Source organism: Leptodactylus fuscus, chromosome 3 (genome assembly GCF_031893055.1).
Source record: "Leptodactylus fuscus isolate aLepFus1 chromosome 3, aLepFus1.hap2, whole genome shotgun sequence".
Taxonomy (NCBI): domain Eukaryota; kingdom Metazoa; phylum Chordata; class Amphibia; order Anura; family Leptodactylidae; genus Leptodactylus; species Leptodactylus fuscus.
Genome location: NC_134267.1, coordinates 225,622,629 through 225,643,118, shown reverse-complemented (window position 1 = coordinate 225,643,118; position 20,490 = coordinate 225,622,629). Strand labels below are relative to the sequence as shown.

The 20,490-nt window shown below is 43.8% G+C and overlaps 1 protein-coding gene across 1 annotated transcript in view; it reads right to left on the bottom strand.

Annotated features, from left to right (window-relative positions):
• Window positions 1-20,490, bottom strand: part of SUPT3H (SPT3 homolog, SAGA and STAGA complex component) — a 366,507-nt gene that overhangs the window by 180,866 nt on the left and 165,151 nt on the right. The window contains exon 3 of the mRNA XM_075269245.1: window positions 4,399-4,483. Within this exon, the coding sequence (XP_075125346.1) occupies window positions 4,399-4,483 (85 nt within the window). The remainder of the gene's footprint in view (window positions 1-4,398; window positions 4,484-20,490) is intronic.

Genomic DNA, 20,490 nt, shown 5'->3' with positions numbered 1-20,490 from the left:
GACCGCAATGTTGTCAAATTAGTGAACAGTGGTCTTTATTATGGGTGGTAAGCGTGCCTCTGCGGAGAGGATTGTTTTTGGCTGGGCTTGTGGGCAGACACCTGTTGAAACACGGCAACCTTGCAGCGGGGTCAGCTCCTGTCAAGTCTTGTTATCAATCCCACAGTGTTTCTTAGTGCTCTCCAGACAACCATTGTGCAAGAAGTCATTACTCTCTGTGCCCTGAGGGACAGTCATGTTACAGGGATATGATTTGTGTTACAACCCCACAAGAGAAGTGGCCTCATGATGTGCTCGGTGGAAGACTCAGAAAGAATAGCTAGCAACAATAAATCTTCTCTGCGGGAGCGAAGACTTAAGAAGCAGAGGAAGGAGAACATTAAAGGGAGTTAAAACACACAGGGCTTCTGGAGGGGCGTACGTCAAACACAATGAGGTAATCAAAGGGAAACCTGGGGGTCTGGAGTTAGTCAGCAGGGCAATGATTGTTTCCTGATAGTCCACAATGACTGACATACCTAGAGTGACTACACCTCTCTAAATACTCCAGGAAATCAAAGAGTTATTACAGGACGGATCAGCAATCAGATAATGGAAGTCTGAATACAGGCCTGAAGCGAAGGAGTCAGGCAGGAGAAGGAAAAGGCCTCAATGCAATAAACATTATATAGGCTTGTACCAATAGCCCATAGGAAGAATATACAAATCTGTCTCCCGTGATGTTAATATAGAGAGACAGTGCCTCAGTCATGCAGCCCACTAGGGGGCGCTCCCTTTAACATCACCTTTCCAGAGGCCTTTGCTGCAATGATGTGGGATTTTACCAAGTCAGTCTCTCAGCCGGGGACATCTGTTTCGATCTGATTGGATCTCTTCAGCCCGGCGCAGAGAAGACTGACTTGGCTGAGAGGCTTCAGACCAGGTTAAGGGAATATTGTCACTCCTTAGGGAGAGACCACCATGTAGGTGTGTGGAGACTTAGCAAGCCATCTGCGCTCCACTGTGAGGAATCATGGGAAAAATATACAAATCTGTCCAATAGCCCACAGTAAGAGAATCTAAGCTAAAAACAGTCCTCGAGGATAAGATCCCATGTAGTGAAAATAATAATAATAATTTTTTTTTCTAAACGCAGTATGCTCTGGGTATGGTGTTTTTTGTTTTTTTTTTCCAGGTGGTTTCAAATTGACTTAATTATAGTGGTAGGGAAAAAACAACAACATTCCATCACAGTGCAATTCACAGATGCAACATGTGCCGCCACAAAGGAGTCATCATGACCTGCACCAGGTAAACCGGCACAAACAAGTACATCATATACAGTACATAGCAGATGACAAATACTACGCTAAGGGCGGGTTCACAACTGAGCCCCGCTCTCCGCTTTCAGGTTTCCATCTTCTGCTGACAGGAGACGGAAACCCGGCAGACAGTGTCCACTCGTGAGCGCCGTTGAGCGTTTTGTGCTCTCCACGGCTAAACAGTGGGGGTTTTTTAACCGGACACAGAGTACTGCATGTCCGACTTTGTGTCCAGTTGCAAAACCATTCCAATCAGATAATATGCAAATGTGTGTAGACAATCCACTGAGGGTAAGTGTGTGTTTACACATAGAAATAACAGACCTGGAACCTGAGATAAGCTGCTGCGGGAGCAGTGTAATATAGTATGTGAACATAAATTCATAACAGTCGTGAAGCCATGTCATTTACTGGAATAAAAAGTAGCCTATGTTTTAATCGAGGTTAAAGACTATCTATGTGCCAAATTTCATTCAAATCCGTTCAGCCGTTTTTGGTCATTGAGGAACAAACATCCAAACTTTCACATTTATAATATTAGTAGGATAGGATTAGTGAGCAGGTTCCTGTAGGGTACAACTACTCCCTCTGGGATTGTCCAAACTTGATGAGATACCTCAAACATGGAAGCATTTCTTGCCCGTCCTATCATTCCATACTTAGAACTAGGCTTGTAATATATGTTGAGCACAAGACATGAGATAGAAGGCACAAGACATGGGATAGAAGGCACAAGACATGGGCTAGAAGGCACAAAACATGGGCTAAAAGGCACAAGACATTGGACAGAAGGCATAAGACATGGGACAGAAGGCACACGACATGGGCTAGAAGGCACAAGACATGGGCTAGAAGGCACAAGACATGGGACAGAAGGCACAAGACATGGGGCAGAAGGCACACGACATGGGCTAGAAGGCACAAGACATGGGCTAGAAGGCACAAGACATGGGACAGAAGGCACAAGACATGGGACAGAAGGCACACGACATGGGCTAGAAGGCACAAGACATGGGCTAGAAGGCACAAGACATGGGACAGAAGGCACAAGACATGGGCTAGAAGGCACAAGACATGGGATAGAAGGCACATGCAGATCTGATTTAGGAGCTTCCTCCTGTCCTAATCACAGGTCAAAACAATGACTTACTAAAACCACTTTCACTTCCTCTACACCAAAGGCCTGTCTAGAGCCTGGAGGCAGTAGGTTAAAAAAGCAATTTGTCTGCCTGCTGTCCTGTCTCTTCTCCCTCATATCCCCCATCCAATTGCCTACTTCTTGTTTAGGGTTAGGAGATGTCACAGCAAAAGAGAACCCTGCATGAGAAATGTCTTCTACTTCCCTGCACAGGCTTAGCGGGTGATAGGTTAAGAAAACGTCTGCGATGTTATTTATCTAATCTGGATAGTACATAAACACTCGGCTACAGGAAGCTCTACGAGGCTTCCTAGGAAAACAGAGAGGTCCGGTCACCGCTGATAGCCATAATAGCAGATGATCACCTGCTTGGTGGAAGGACGTGAAATACAAATTGTGAATTGTAAATCTGCATCTTGTGTCATCTGGTTTTTCTATGAACACATTCAGATCAATGGATAGATCGGGTCCATAAAAAAATGGCTGACCTGAGAAAAGACAAACCCCCCCAAATCCAGAGGGTCCTGCAAGAGTCAAGGAAAAGTGGTTGCTTTTCACTAAAGTGTAGGAAATAGCCATATGTGCCATTGTATAGGTGGCCATGCAAACAGAATAAAAATCATCATCATCAATATTTCACAGATAATTGCTTCAGCCAGATGGACTAACCTGCAGCCCCATAGGTGGACCCCTGTCCATCTCGATATAACTATTTTTTACTTAATTCCCTCAATGCATCCTCGGCTATGTTCACACAGTCTTTGCAGCCTTTACCAGAATGATCAGATTTAATGACAAAATGGAGCAGCATGCAGCACATGTATAACGTCAAAATGATGCACTGGAATTACTATATAAACCAATGAGGTCCATCTGCCACATTGAGATCAGAAGCCGTGGCACATATAGTATGTGAGCAGATAGGATGGCAAAACCTGAAGGAGAAAGGGGGCATCACACAGAATAAGAACTACAATCGTGTTAGGCCTGGTTCACATCTGCGTTTGGTATTCTGTTTCGGCCCGCTTGAGGACCCTGAATGAAATACTGAACGCATTGACAAGTGGTGAGCAATGACAGCACACAGACCCCATAGACTATAATGGGGTCCGTGTGTCTTCCGTGTGACTATAGTCTATGGGGTCCATGTACTTTCAGCACTCACCACTTGTCAATGCGTTTGGTATTCCGTTCAAGGCATCCCCAATGCTGCAAGAGAACTCTCCAGCGCCACCTCCATCTTCTTCAGGAACGGCCTCTCTGCGCATCTTCTTCCGGAGCTGGGTTCAAACTTCTAGGTCTCAGGCAGAGCAGAGCTGGTGTAAGCGGCCATTTTCTTGTGGCCCGGGCATGCGCTGTATACGTGTCTAAATGAGCGGCGCGCTTACTCCGTGTGAAGGAGCCCCAAACGGCATTTTTTTTACATGCAGAGTAATGGTCCATGTGAATTGTGGCAAACAATATCCGTTTCTGTCCATTTTTTTTTTTTTTTTTTTTGGGGGGGGGGGTGGACACAAGTACAGTACAGTAAATAAAAATGGACAGTAACAGATTTTTATATTTTTGGTTTTGCATTAATGTCTATGTAAATATATAGTTACCAGTATCCATTTGCATCCATTTTTTTGCATCCGTTAAACAGATGTATTAAGTGGATTTAATAAAAAAAAATGTGGTGTGAATACAGCCTAAATTTGGGCTTATGTGCATGGTTAGATTTACTTACAGTAGACTAAAAAAAAAAGACACAATCTCATCGAAAGGAAAATGGTGATGCCGTTCTTTTTCAACAATAAGGATAAAAATGCGCAATGTGATAAATTCATTTTATTTCATCACTTTGCCCACGTTTGAAAATTCCAGACAAATCCTTTAAGTACCCCAGACCTAGCTGTCTGATACCGAAGAAGATAAAGCACCCACAACTAGAAAACCTCAATGAACATAAAGAAAAGTTACCAGATTGATAAGCTGAGTATGAACAATGTCTTCCACCAGAACAGCCGTCTCCTGCAGGGGTCGACGTGCGTCACCAAGTGAGAACCTAAAAAGTAAAGTGAATACAAATGTAGAATTACTGTAACCACAATGAGTACAGGACACAGTGATAAGAAACAAGGCAAAAATTATATTAAAAAAGTCACATTTTTACCAAGCTCAGCCTCCATAATACAGATGTGTCTGAACTTATCGGCAAGAAAACCCACTGGTCAAATGGCACACAAAGAATGGCACATAACGACAAAGGAACACAACAGACTCTAAGTAGGGTTGAGTGATTGGGATCGGATCCGATCAGCGATAGAGCAAATTTCATGATCACGATCGGGATCGGCTGGAAAATGATCGGTTATCGGATTTTGAAATCTCAAGATCGGCTCAACCTTACTGTATACATAATATCCAATTAGGGTTGAGCGATCGGGATCCGGAAAGATCGAATCCCGATCGGCAATCGAGCAAATTTCATGATTGGGATCGGCAGGAAAATGATTGGACATCGGATTTTAAAATCGATCCTGAAATCTCAAGATCGGCTCAACCCTAACTCTAAGTCAACAGGGTCTGCCAGGCGTCAGTAGTGTCGTCACATGGTAGATCAAGCAATGCACAAACAGATACCATGACTCAAGTTTGGACATAACCTAAGGATGATGATACCTGGGCTAAGCCACGATAAATCCCCTTAACACCCCGTTATTGTATTTGGATCCCATTGCATAATAACAGAATTTTGCAACTGATCACAGCCCAGACGTTACAGATTATGGTGTGATGTCTAGACAAATGCTACAGTTTACTAAGTATGTGGCTGACTGCATTTGCAGAAATACATAGAGACGGGTGAGGGAATCCCAGATCATCTGAGCTACTGGGGCAGTGACACGTTCTTTGCCCACTTCCCCTTTGTTACTTAATATGTGATGTAAGTAGTTTTACATAGTGTAAACTTACATCATGTGTTGTGTCTGGCTTCATAAAATAGAACTTACAGACATGTAATAACAGAACTTATTTTTCCACCAATACAACAATTTGTATGGCTGCACACAGATCACTCACCACAGGGCTTCCCCCCATAGGGTTCACCATCTAGTCTCCCCATTAGAGGATGTGTTCGCCTCTACGGGGCAGTCACATATCAAACCGAGTCTGTCACAAGAACCCCAGTATGTCAACCCATACCTGGAGATACATAGGTTACCGTCACCTGAATCAAACAATGTTTTCCTTTTTGCCTCAGTTGCCGATATATCTCTGTAGTTGTCAATAGGCAAATGGGCAATGTGGCATCGGAGGAATGAGGGCATTAGCATTGCTCCAAAAAAGTGGCAACGCTCTCACTGCTCCATATCTCTACAACAGAGGCGGATCATGAAGGGATTTAGGTGACCCTAACCTATCTATCATTGTTATACTTGTTCCGATGAAAGACTCCTTGTGAAGAGGACCTTACACCACCTCCACCAAATCCAGTTCTTATCATCCTTTACTAGGTGTCGCTCCACTGATTCCAGCAAAGTTGGAGTTTTTTCTCTAGCCTCCAGTCAGTGCAGGTAGTTTTGGTGCCTGATGTGCTATATAGGCTCTGCAATGTCAGGTGGGCGGTGTCAGGCAGGGGGTGTGAGTCCGAGCCCCAATCAGAGGCAGCCAGTGTCAGAGTTCAGAATCACCCCCTTCTGACAGTACAGAACCTAAATAGGCCCCAATATCAGGCCCCAAAACTAAGAGCATCGATTGTTCATGAACGGCGGGAGCAAGAGAGAAAATTCCCACTGTGCAGGAATCAATGGAGCCGTGCCTAATACACGATGCAAAGAGCTATACATGGTGGAAGTGATGTAGGGGAAGCATTCCCAAAAATGGAAGAAATACACTAGCAAACATTAAGGAGAAATTTTGTAAGTCTACTCCACAAAACTGTCAGAGAATTGGAGAACTACGGTGTACGCTGCGATTTGCCCCACAGATGTGCCACTTTTTAAGATAGTAGGCAGAACATGATAGGGACCAAGGTAGGGCAGGGACCCCTTGGCACAACAGGTTTGCAGGTTTGTCATTAGTTATACATGAAAGCTAGGTCAGCCCCTACAAAATACATATGTCCACAGGAAAATGATTGGAAACAAAATTCAGATTGTAATTTTTCTACAGACATTTACACAGTTTTCTGCAAATATTTTCGGCAGGTGTGAAAAAATTTGCACAGTAAGAACGCCTTCAGAAAAAAAGGTGTTAATAGTTTATTTTTGACAATTAACAAAATGAAGTCAATGAAAAAACTGAAATCTAAATTCCATTAATATTTGGTGTGATCTTTGCCCTTTGGAGGAGGAGGAGTTCTGAAAGTAATGATCCGGCCCCCGCAGAGCCCTGATCTCGACATCATCCAGTCTGTCTGGGGTGACATGAGGAGGCAGAAGGATTGCGGCAAGCCTACATCTACAGAAGATCTGGACTTAGTTCTCCAAGATGGTGGGAACAATCTCCCTGCTGAGTTCCTTCAAAAACTGTCTGCAAGTACCGAGAAGAAGTAATAGAAAGCAAAGAGCAAAGGTCACACCAAATATTGATGGAATTTAGATTTATTTCTTTCCATGTACTTACTGTAATAGTTTATTTTTTGGAAAAAAAAATTCTTACTTTGTTACACTTTTTACCACACCCATTGCAAATTTTTGTACGGCGCTGAATTTTAAATTTTTATGTTTGATATTGTTCTTCTCTCCTATTACTTCACACAGTCTGCTTCCATATTAGAGCGCTGAAGATGCAGTAGCTCTTCAGAAAACGTTGACTACTTAGAGGTGCTGACCTCTTATCTAAAGCGGCAGTCAAGACATTTTATGTCAACTACATATCACACTTATCTTTCCCACACTCCATTTGTCGACTCCTTCTCACGCTTTGAACACTTGTAGACATCAGCACGGTGGTTTTAAGCCGAAAAAAAAAAAAAAACCCACACAGACCAGGCCACAAGCGCTTCCTCTTGTTTCTCACAGGGCCGAGTCTGACTCATATATATGTTGACACTGCCCCTGTAAAGCGTTTGCCTGAGAATACCTCAATCACACCCAAAGTTGTTTTTTTTTTTTGTATTTTTTTTTTTTTTTTTAGAACTGTTTTGTTTGTGGTTAAGGTGCAAAACAAAATGATATAAGGTGACTTTCTCAGAACTGCCTTTATTTCATAGGAAGCTCCTGGAGCTGTGAAGGCTTGTAAATGAGTGTGAGCAACAGACATGAGAATTCAACAATCTGTTCAGATCCTATTCTTCTATCTAGGAGGTAGAAATGGAGTCGTTACATTCTTGTCTATGGGGTCAGCATTATAGTAATCACTAATATTGTAGGAATAGGAGTCAGTACAAATGGAAACAACATGCCCGTCTTGGATGGGGTTTGGGCATTTTTTGGTGTTTAGTAGATGTCTCATTGCTTCTAAAGTAAGGGTAAGTTCACACGGATATTTTTGGTCAGGATTTTGAGGCCGTAACCGCCTCAAAACCCTGACCAAAAAGACGGCTCCCATTGAAATCAATAGGAGCCACTCAGGTATCTTTTTCCGGGAGCCGTTTCTTCCGGCTCCCGGAAAAAAGAAGCGAGATCTCATTCTTCAGGCCAAGTAACCTTGCCATTCGGCCTGAAGACACTCCCTCCTCCGCACTAGGCCCATTCATTGGGCCTAATCCAGAGCAGAGTGCGCGGATGGATGCCGGTACAGTGCACCGGTTTTCAGTCGCGGCTAGCCAAGGGAAGGCTTGCTATAAGATTTTGGGGTACATGTGGGAATGTTTTGCCTCTTCATCCAGATGAGAATTTGGAAATAGATTAAGACCGCGTAATAAATGCCCTTCCTAATAAATTTCCTGTATTATGCTCCTCAGGATTCAGTGTCCTCGCTCTGTAACCTTACATGGCCTGCTTTAGCTTTTTGGCTGAGTTGCTGCGGTTCCTAAACGCTTCCACTTTATAATAATAGCACTCACGGGTAATGGTGAAATATCTAAGAGGGAAGACATTTCAGGAACTGAGTCGTTGCGGCAGTGACATCCTATTACAGAATCATGCTAGGACTCAGTGAGCTCTTGAGAACCGGCTATTTATTCACAATTGTTTGTAAAGGTGACTCCATGGCTCGGAGTTGGAATTAAAGATGACCTTTTATGTCCTTGCAGATCGGCGGTATTATATATTGCTAGAAAGCTGACAGTGTCCTGAACTCAGCTTTGTCGGCATGTGCCCTGGTGTCAGGGATATCAATGCCATTACTTTCGGCACTGATATCCCTCCACTGTCAGAAGGGAAAGCCTTACTACTCGGCGTCATCGCGTTCCCCACAGCCCTGAGATGACGCTGAGCCCTTCTGACAGTGGACGGATACCATTGCCGATATCACTGACACCAGGGTGAATACTGGCAAAGCTGAGAGTCCGCTGAATTCAGCTTTCTAGAGGTATAGAATAGCACTGATCTTCAAGGACGTGAACGGTTCTCTTTCATACATGGAAGGGGAAATGGGAACTCAACTCAATTAAGAGATGCTTAAACACTTTTCTCTCTATAGCGTATGAAGGCAATGTCACTACTCATCTTGTGACAATCTATGGAATATAACAGACAGCAAGGGTTTGGGTCAAATGGCAGGTCTTGTGGGGTGTCTTAGTATGTAGTAGTAAGTAGCTACCAAAAGTGTTCCAAGAACGGATCATCCATCATTGGCATTCAAGGCTCATTGGTACATGTGAGGACGATAGGCCAGCCCTTCTGGTCAGATCCTGTACTACAGTGCAGGGGCCCAGTTCGTACCTGCGTTTGGGCTATTCTGTTCCCCTATCTGCATGAAATATGAGAACCACACGGACTCCATTATAGTCTGAGGGGTCCGCAGGCTTTCTTAGGTAACTGTTTTTTTATGTGGACAGGTTTCCTTTCCAGGGGGTTCCCGAACGGAAACCCAAACAGATGTGAACCGGGCCTGAAAAAATGGCTACAGGCCTTGATAAAAGGTCATTGCTGTGTATACAACAACAATATGGATGTGTTGATTAGTCTGTATATGTATTACATTGAGAGATCTTTCTGCATACTCATAACAAGTAACTTTTTCCTTTATTACACCTGAATGGTTAGTACATGCCACTACTGGTTGTGTCCGCAGCCTCTGTAAGCACAGAAGAGGCCAGAACCTGGATGTGTATATAGAGACTATACAGTAGTACGAGCAGGAGAGCACATGTACAGAGCTCTGCTGCAGTATACATCAGTCAGTATTCATGAAATCCTCAGTGTGGCGATAGCTCCATTTGACATCTCAGCAGCTGTAAAACAGCGTTTGTCACTTCTCGTCTGCTGTGTGGCTTTGCAGGGACGAGTCTGGAGTGAGGAGAGAAGGCCACTAAAACCCTTTGTAAATGCGGTTTGCGGTACAAAAGACATGCAGGGTCAGAAAGCTATAAACACAGCAAACTGGTTTACAAGTGACACGATCGACAGCAACTGTAAATATGACATAATGCAGAGAATGTCGCACCCCGGGCATGGCCTTCTGCCTCTGGTATTGGAACTCAGTCTCATTCAAGTCAACGGATCTGATGTGCAATACCTAAATATACAATAATGTAGCAGGATACGTGCTAGGAGGTAGGCAAGTATCGAATATCTGAATCAGTTTATATTTACTAGGCTGAACATGTAAGGTTTTTACTGTGGGGCTGTGGAATCAGAGTTAGGACCAATTTTGGGGGGATTTGTAAAAAAGTAACGGACTCAAAATAAAATAACAGAGTCAGAACTACTACCCCAGCTGTCCCATTGTCGAATATCAGGACTAGAGATGAGCGAGTAGTATTCGATAGAATACCTCCACTGCATAATTATTGGTGTAAAAGGTTGATTACCAAGGGGTTATGTGTTTAACCCCTTGGTAATCGACCGATTACACATATTACTATGCAGTTGCTCATCTCTAATCAGGACATTGTTCGCAATGTGTGAGAAGAAACTAAGAGCGGTACGTTTCTATTTTTCTTCAGTTGTAGAAGTGTGTCTGGGGTCTGAGTTACAATTCTGGTCTGGGGTCTGAACACATTTTAGTGGTCTGGGGTCTGAATCAGTTTTAGCAGAGCGGTAAGAGTTATGCATCAAGTTGAGGAGTTTTGTCTGGAGTCTGGATTGAAATTGAGGATCCGATTGGGGTCTGAATGATTTTTCAAGTTTGAGGTCCAAATGAGTTTATAGGTCTGTGGTCTGAATAAATTTGGAGTCTGATCCAGGTTTCCAACAAAGTAATGATATATAATATGGAAATAATTCTACAAACTTTGACATGACCGAAAGCATAGGTAAGTGAACATTACTAAAACTACTTACCTACTCCTGCATTACTGTATGTTCATATGCAGCAGATTTGTTGCAGAAATTTCTGAGGCTGAAGCCTGGTTTACATCTGCGTTTGGTATTCCCTTCAGGGAGTCCGTTTGGGACCCCCCTAATGGAAACCTATACACATTAAAAAGCAGTTAGCTAAGAAACCACATGGACCCCATTCACTATAATGGGGTCCGTGTGTTTTCCGACTGAATCATGCGGAGAGAAAAGTACTGAAAGCACCACTTTTCTCTTTGCATGATTCATGTGGACACCACACGGAAAACACACGGACCCCATTATAGTCTATGGGGTCCATGTAGTTTCTTACCTAACTGCTTTTAAAGGGGCTCTATCACCATATTTATGGCCTGAGCCACACATATGCCTGAATAGCCTTTAAAAAGGCTATTCAGGCACCACTAACCCCCTCATTTTAAACTAAGACCCTAAAAATGAATATTCAAATCGGTTTGTGCACTGCTGGACGTCATCTCCTCTGGTGTCTTCTTCCAGCAACGTCCTCCTGGGCTCTTTCTTCCACGACTTCATCGGCGGGTTGTGTATGCTCACTTTCCCTTAGAACTACGTGAGCGGTCGTGAATTTTCATTGACAAAAATGGCGCCCACACGTGGGATTCCAAATCAATCCCCCCGGAAGAAAAGAAGATGAAGGCATGGAAGAAAGAGCCCAGGAGGACATCGCTGGAAGAAGACACCAGAGTAGGGCGTGACGTCCTCCTGGGCGGCCTCTGCCACAGTTTCCGGACCAAAAAACCCCATGTGAACCCGGCCTTAGGGTAAGTTTATACGGTAGTTTTTTGATCCAAAACCTGAGGCAGAGACCGCCTCAGGTTCTGAACCAAAAACCGGGTAGCCGGTGCACTGCACCGGCATCCAGCCACGCACTCTGCTCCGGATTAGCCAAATGAATGGGCCTAGTGCGGAGAAGGGAGTGTTTTCAGGCCGAATCATGAGGCGACTCCGCCTGAAGAATAAGCATGTCGCTTCTTTTTTCCGGGAGCCAAAAGAAACGGCTCCCGGAAAATAGTCCTGAGCGGCTCCCATTGATTTCAATGGGAGCCGTCTTTTTGGTCAGGATTTTGAGGCAGATACGGCCTCAAAATCCTGACCAAAAATCTCTGTGCGAACTTACCCTTATACAGGTTTTGCCATAAAAATTTAACCCAAATCAGGAATATAAAAAAAAAAAAAAGTCTAAATACCAATACAGAAAGACATAAACTGCCCAATAAAAATCAGTTTTTGCCTTTGTGTGCAGTTCCGTCAGTGATACGGTATACTTTATCTACATGAGAAGTGCTGTAACATTAATGATTTGTACACAGCCCCGCAGCTGCCAATGAGCGGATGAATAATGTGCTCCAGTTGTGTAATAAGTTCCATTTGCTCATTCACAAAGGGGCTTGCAGCTTTGATCAGGAAGCGCACGAGACAATTATCCTCCGAGAAGAATCTGTACTGGACACTGATCACTCATTTTCTTTTCTGATGAGGAGACACACAAGACACATCACCCACCCAACAAAGTGCCTCATTGAGAGCTGCAACCCCAGGCAGCGGGGGGGGGGGGGGAATTCATTTAAGGCCAACATGAAAAGGCACAAGTCGCAAGAGACTAACTTTGTGTATACACATTGAGGGTGTCGCTAACGCTACAAATGAATTCCTGGGATGTTGGGCTGTATCATCACAGGGCGGTGCGGGGGGTCCGTCACATAAACATTGTGATGATACCAATACTTGATGTGCTCTTAATATCGCTCAAAAGTCATTTTTCAATTTAACTAATTAAACACAGGCTGACAATTTGGTGAAATCTCGTTCCCTTCGGAAAGGCACATTCTCAGTTAACCTCTACCAGTATAGGACCGACCCACCATCACGCACCATGTAATAGATCCTTAATGTGTAGACCAAATAACTGAAGAGCTCACCAATTATATTAAGGGCTACGCAGATGGGTTTTTAAGGCGAAAACAAAAGCCACAAAAATGTGGCGATTATTCTTCTTTGGATTCTTTATACAGCTTAAGGGATCTGCGAAACGTCAGATAAACTGGCTATTAGGGGTCTTTGCGCTCTGAGAATTGGTCACTAACTCACTATTAATAAAATAAAAATCATTGAGGGTGTATTAGACTAAAATAAACAAAAACATGCCTGTCCATGAGCTGTGTTCACATGGATGAGGCCAAACTACAGTGCCAGCTACAACGGGGAAAAAAAAGAGACCACCATATGTTACATCCTACTAGTTTGTGTGTTTGGATGTTTGTTCCTCAATCACGCAAAAACCGCTGAACGGATTTGAATGAAATTCGGCACATAGATAGATTGTAACCTCGAATAAAACATAAGCTACTGTTTATCCCGGTAAATGACATGGCTTCACGACTGTTATGAATTTATGTTCACATACTATATTACACTGCTCTTGCTGCAGCCTTATCTCAGAGAGATAACAGACTTGGCTTTATCAGAAGCTATGTAAACACTCAGCTAACACTCAGTCCATTCCGTACACACATTTGCATATTATCTGATCTGCTCCAGGCAGTGCTGACACACTGAATGGGAAAACACCTTTAATCCAAATTGGCAGTTTGCTACTTTTAAACATGTCGGGAAAAAGAAAATCTAATTTGTTGCAAAATTCTAAAGTAACGACAGCTATGAAGGTAGCCAGAAGTCACAGAGTTCTCCTCAAGTGGAGCTGAGGGAGATCATCGGCGCCAAAAACATGCTCATTATATGGCAGCGAGCTGCAGAGATGCTGAAACAATCACGGGCACGACGCAAGGAATGAGTTCAGCGGCAGGCCAGCTTGACAGCTGCTGAAAAGCCGGAGCAGGTGGATCACCAACCCTAACAACATGGTGTCCCAGCAAGCTGCTGAGATGCTGGAACAATCACAGGCAAGGCGTGAGGAACAAGTTCAGCAGCAGGACAGCTTAAGAGCTGCCAAAACATAGGAGCAGGCAAACCATCAACAGCAGCATTTTGCTGAATATAGGCGGATCATCTACGCTAAAAATATGCAGACTAAGTCGCGGGCAGAGACACACACACAATCGACATACAAAATACACGAGTGCAAAACTGGCCAATTCTTATAGAGCCATTACACAAACAAAAAATAAAATGTACCCGTGCGAAGCTGGGTCCTCCTGCTAGTATTTTATAAAAGCTGTTCTGTCACAAGACCCAAGCCCTGCAGATTGATAGGTTAGGGTCAACTCAATGAGACATCATCATATTCCAGTTTTTGTCAATATGGTGCAACAAAAGCCCCTTCCACAGAATTACACTGAAAGGCAGTGTATATATATATATATATATATATATATATATATATATATATATATATATATATTATTGTGTAGCCTTGTCAGTCAGAGGAAGGAGAGGGACGGGAGGTGGCACAGGACGGGGGGAGGATTACCTCTCTGGACCAAAGGCAACAACCTTACTGTTCCAAACAGCTCAATTCCATATTGGAGGAAGCAATTCACAAGGGGAAAAAACAGGTGACCCTAAGGCTATAGTCACATCAACTATGTTTTGGGGGTTTTTATGTTATTTTTTAATGTCACACGGATGCATTAAAATCTATTTACCGTAATTTGGATGGGGCTATTTACATGAGCGATTTTTTTTTTTTTTGATGCTCCATTTTTACAGGCCCCTAGCAAGTAAGGTTTTGTATAATACCTTTGCACGAGTACACAGTTTGCCCTTGCTTATGCGGTATTGATTGGGTTAGGAATAGGGGCATATACAGTTAAAACGACCCCACGATGGCCCTGGCAAGCCATTGTGCTCCTGAACGATGAACACATTTATGATTATCAAGAGAAGAGCGGCAGCTCATGGCTACCAGGCTGTGTCAGTAACCGATCGGCACATCCATCACTAGTTTTAGGTCATCTGCGAGGATGGGGGCCAATGAGTGAGCTGTGAGTATGTTCCTCAGTATTCACTGCTCCTAGGACTCACTGAGTGGGCAATATACTGTATGGAAAATCCTGCATACGCCCCTAGTTGGTAGCGAAGATAAAGCACGTCAGAAGCCACTCCAGAGTGTTGCATTTCCCCTGACACCTCTACCTAGTAAAGGAGAGAGGTGTACTACCCAAATGGCAGCATGGGGTTTTTAGCTCTCACAGTAGAGGGGTATTCTCATTACACTGACTACAGATGGCAGCCATTTAAAGCCTCTGCCCCAGCCATATGTAAAAAATCAAAGAAAACATGGCTAGGTATGTAACCACAATTACCAAAAGTCAAATTCTGTTCAATACCAAAAAAAAGTCCTCGAGTATGTGACGGAGGCCGATACAGCCAGACACACTGCATGTTCTACGATGGTTGAACTGGTGATGGACAAGCGAGGAAATGTGGTTTGAACATGATCTCCACCAGTCTGAGTGTTATTGTCTTCTGCCTACGCTGACGGGTAATACATGTTGAATTGCTGGAAATTATCCCATTTGTCCACTCAAGTTTGTGGTTGAACAGTCATCTTGTTAGTTGTCTCACTTCACAGCTTCTTTTCTGCCAGAAAAGTAGGTTTAGAAGCATGACTAACACTTCAGAAACAGGTTGTATAGTTCAGTGCATAGCAGGAACCTACAAAGTTCAGACTCAAAAAGTAGTTTTCCTGCACTATCATACCTCAAAATGAATGTTCACCTTAAAGGCAGTTTTTGGGATTTTTAAATTGCTGACCGATATATTAATTTGATAGGTTATCAATTGAAGATTCTTGGAGGACCCCTGTGGATCAGGTAGCCTCTGAATTCCACTTCCATTTTATAGGAGAGGCGACATCGTGTTCATAGGTCACACCTGGGGTTGAGCCGATCTTGAGATTTCAGGATCGTTTTTAAACTCCCATTTCCGATCATTTTCCATCCGAACCCGATCCCAATTCCGATCCTAATGCAAGTCAATGGGATTTTTTAATGATCGAAAATCGGATTTTAAAAATGATCCTATTCACTACACAGCGCGGAGTCCAAAAATTGAAGGCTTCAATTTTTGGAATCCACACTATGTAGTAATTAAAAAATCTGCCGGCTACTTAGTCCCTCCCTGCTGTCCGGTTACCTGCACAGAACCGCTTCCGCCTCCCCTCCTGTGTGTACGCTGCTCCCCGGAGTTCCCCATCATGTACCCTCCCACACGCTCCTAAACCACAGCAAGCCCCGCCTACTCCTAGCATCAGTAACACTAGCCTAGGGCGGCGGGGCGCGCACAGCACTCTGCCGGCATGTAAATGAGAGAGGAGAGGACAGAGAACAACGGCCAGGAGCTCGAGGGAGCGGCAGCGGTTCTGTGCAGGTAAGTTACAGTTAAGTGAAGTTAAGTTGCACGTAATGGTTGAGCGATAAGGATCGAAATTTCGTTCCCGATCTTTTTTTTAGGCAGGATCGCAACCCGGTCGCGATCGTGAAATTTATTCGATCGCCGATTGGGATGCGATCTTTTCCGATCCCGATCGCTCAACCCTAGTCACATGGCCAGATCACAGCTCAGTCCCATACCAAGCACAGTCACTAATGTACACAAATGTACCATAAGTACTTAAAGAGGCTGCTGCGCTCACCCAAGTACTACAGCCTCCTATAAAAACAGCTGATTGGCAGGGGGGCCAGGTGTTGGACCTCTGCCAATATTTAATTGATGATCTATCCTAAAGATAGGTTAACTATTATAAAGCCTGGAAAGCCCCTTAAGGCTGAGGCCCCACGTTGCGGAAACACAGCTTTTGTTGCAGATTTTCTGGCTACAGAAGAAATTGGAAATATACAAACAGCTCTTATACTTCAACCTTTTGTTCAATCCACTCCTGGATTTGGCTCAAAAAAACCACAACAAAATATGTAACTAAAAAGCTGCATTTCCACAACGTGAAGCCTAAGGGCTAGTTCACACGGGGTTCCGTGTGTACACATTCCGTGCACCGGCATCCAGTTGTGGCTTTCCGCTCCGGATTAGGTCCAAATGAATGGGCCTAGTCCAGAGGGTGGGGTCACGAGGCAGACGTCTGCGGCTAAATCAGCCGCGGAATCCGCCTGAAGTAAGGGCAGCTCACTTCTTTTTTCCGCGAGCGGGAACACACCACTCGTGGAAAAAGAAAATTAGTGGCTCCCATTGCTTTCAAAGGGAGGTGTTTTTTTTTTTTTTTTTTTTTTTTTAGGAGGATTTGGCGCCGATTCCATGTCAAAACCATCACCATTTTGCCCCATGTGAACTAGCCCTTAACCTTAATCTGCCTTCTGGCAAGTTACTGGGACATGAGAACACCATTGAAGGCCAGTGAGCTGTACAGTCCTGGTTTTCTAGGATTATCAAGAGAAAAAAACATAGCAATGTTCTTCCAAACTTTACCCGGGATACAGAATAATTTTTCAATTGTGGTGGTGTGACTGCCGGTAAGAAGTTTATCCTGAGAAGGAACTGCAGTACTATTTCAGCCCTTCAGTTTCCTCTCGGTCTTTCCCTGCACAACAGCACTGGGCTATTCTCTGTGCAGTTACTTGGACCGACTGCAGTTCCTTGCACACAGCCAGATAGCCAGGAGGGGCACTCTACAGGAAGAAGCACTGTGTCATAGACAAGTACTGTCCATCATCAGTGAAAAAGTAAAGCACACTCTAGTGTTTAACAGATTCGAAACATGGCTCCGACTCCCGGAAAAAAGAAGCGAGATGCTCATTCTTCAGGCCAAGTCACCTCGCAATTCGGCCTGAAGAAAGTCTCTCCTCCGGACTAGGCCCATTCATTGTGCCTAATCTGGAGCAGAGTGCGTGACTGGAGGCACCGGCTTTCAGTCGCAGCTACCCGGTTTTTGGATCAGAACCCGAGGCCTCAGGTTCCGATCCAAAAAATCCAGTGTGAACTTACCCTTACTAGTGATTATCAACCTTCCCAAAACCCAGAAATGCCTGTAGAAGATGTCTAAGAACCCGAAGCTAGCAGGCAACTCAATGGCCTTTTCTTAGTGGTACTTAGTCAGTCTTTAAGAATAGTAGAAAAACTTTTCTCCAAGTGGCCATGTAGGTGGCAGAGCTGTTTTGTAGCAATACTACTACAGGGTCAGACTGTTCTGGAAACAATTTCATGAGAACATTGTGAAACCTAAAAGATAGGAAGTCACCTCAGGTAACGTTGTCAGGAAGGTCTTGTTTTTAGCTAACCACTCTGCAATCATGACCTGTGTAAATAAACTTCCCCAAACTCTTCTCCTTTAATCTTTTTTTCCCCCTTAACAAATAAAATAAAGACGCACTACTGCAATTTAGGGTAGAATAGGAGAATAAGAAAAATAAGGACGAAACGTTTAGGGTTTCAAAGCTTCTCTGCACTTAGAACTAGCAGCTAGCAACAACAAAGGCAAAGACTTCAGCATCGCATCCGTTTCCAATCACTACATTTTGGTTAGTGACTTTGTACCAAGACGTGCTCTCCAGCTGCTGAGATCAGGATTAACACTACATCATTGAGGGATAATTAAATCATTAGAGGCGAGCGGGAAGTCAAGGTAAAATGAAGAAGAAAGGAGCCCTTAAAAAAATAATGATTTTTTTTTTAAAATTAAAACACATTGTGTTTTTTAATCATAACAGAAGCAACTACCACGGGTATAACTACTAGGGAAGCAGACATAACAGTTATGGGGCCCACTCTGGGTTAGGCCAAGGATCCCTGTAGGTACATGTTCTACCTCTGAGACCAATGCTCTGTTACAGCCGTCATCCAATGGATACAAAATAGAGAGCGATCCCGAAAGTTTGATTGGGAGGTGGGGAGGGAATGTCCCTGGCTGATCTAGGAGGGTCGTGTCACGAGACACGTAGCTGCGCACATCGAGCGACCTGCTGTCCAAACCTCCCCATTTCAGTGCTTTACTCTTGAGAAAGGGCGTGAGTAAGCCCGAAACGCGTCGTGTGAGCATTGCCAATAAAGCCGTTATTTCTTCCTTTCATCTGTGAAAGCACGATTCATTCCCTCCCCACCTCCCAATCAAAGGTTCGGGATCGGTCCCTATTTTGTGTCTATACACACCCTCGGGTATTGGAAATCAACCTCACTCCACTCAGAAATGAACCCTCTGGTCAATCGGTTCCAACATAGTCAGAGGTGTTGTGGTCTTCCCGCAACCCGACCAGATGAGGACCTTTAGGGTTAAGGAGGCGAATTTTGATAGTGGATTTCGCCTCAAAATCCGCCTCCATAGAATGGTGGTCTATGTAGAGTGCTAGCTTTTTTTTTTTTTTTTCGCTAGCGTTTTTTTCCGCTAGGGTAAAAAAGAAGTGACATGATCTTTCTTCAGACGTTTTCCGTCTGAAGAAAGCAATAGAAGTGAATGGGAAGCGAAAAATGTGTTGTTTTGCATAAAAGCGCGTCGCGGTTTTTAGCAAAAAACAAACGGAAAAAAGTGCGATGCATTTTTTGCAGCCAATTCACTTTACGGGAAGGGGAAAGCGCTTGGTGTTTTTGGAAGCAGTTATTACAAAAAACTGCTCCTCAAAAGGTGCGGCAAGGTCCAAAAAACGCTAATTAGGAAGCGTTTTATTTCAGGACCAAAATAAGCCCTTATTCTTCTATACTTACCTCTTTAACCAATTGAAATACGCTATGGGGCGCTCGGCGTCTTCTCTTTAGGTTTTGAGTCGCATCATCCAATGGATATCACTGACACTCGACAGTCCATATTTACTTTTAATGGGTGGTCTCTCAATTTTTGGTGACATATCCTTCATTTCGATGTGAAAAAGTAGTGTAAGGGCCTATTCAGATGCCCATTGTTCTCACAAAAGAAAAAATAAAAGCATTTAGTTCCAGGAAATCTCAGACTACACACTGAATGTGAATACCTATCCAGGGAAACAAATCAGAATCAGACTTGCTCCAATACTTTTTATTCAGGAGAATAGAGGCCATGACAAAAATCTAAAGTATTTATGGACTAGGACTAGGCAGTTAATAAAAATTAACCAAAACCAGACGTCAACCCAGACAAGTGACACAACGTTTAGGCCCGGCTTACATCTGCGTTTGGGGATTCCGTTCCCCTCTTGGCATGAAAAATGTGGAGAGAAAAGTCCTGCGAGCAGCACTTTTCTCTCCAAATTTTTCATGCGTAAACCATACGGAACCCATTATAGTCTATGAGGTCCACAGGTTTCCAAAGGTAACCACTTTTCCCCCCAACGGAAACCCAAATGCAGATGTGAATCTAGCCTTATTTTGGTTATTGCAAAACTAGTGAGGTTCTACTTAAGGTCTTATCCACATCAGAACTGTGTTACTAACCTCCCCTGGGCTCTGATGCAACTCCTGGTTCTCTTTCAGTCTTCTGATTGAGGTCAGGGAACCACTGAGGCCTGTGATTGGGCCTAAGGAGTCACGTGGTCACGCGGCATCGGGACACTTGCATCTATACATTACATTACATCTGATGTCAGACAAAAGTCACAAACGGGGAGTCATAGCCGGAGCCCAGGAGAGCTGAATGACACAGGTTTTTATGTTTTCTCACCTCCCATGGGCCTCCACTCATTATACTGTGGGGTCAGAATAGCATTTTGGTTCAGATATGTTAGGTCCGAAAGAAACAACCAGGCGAACCGTACAGGACAAATATTGC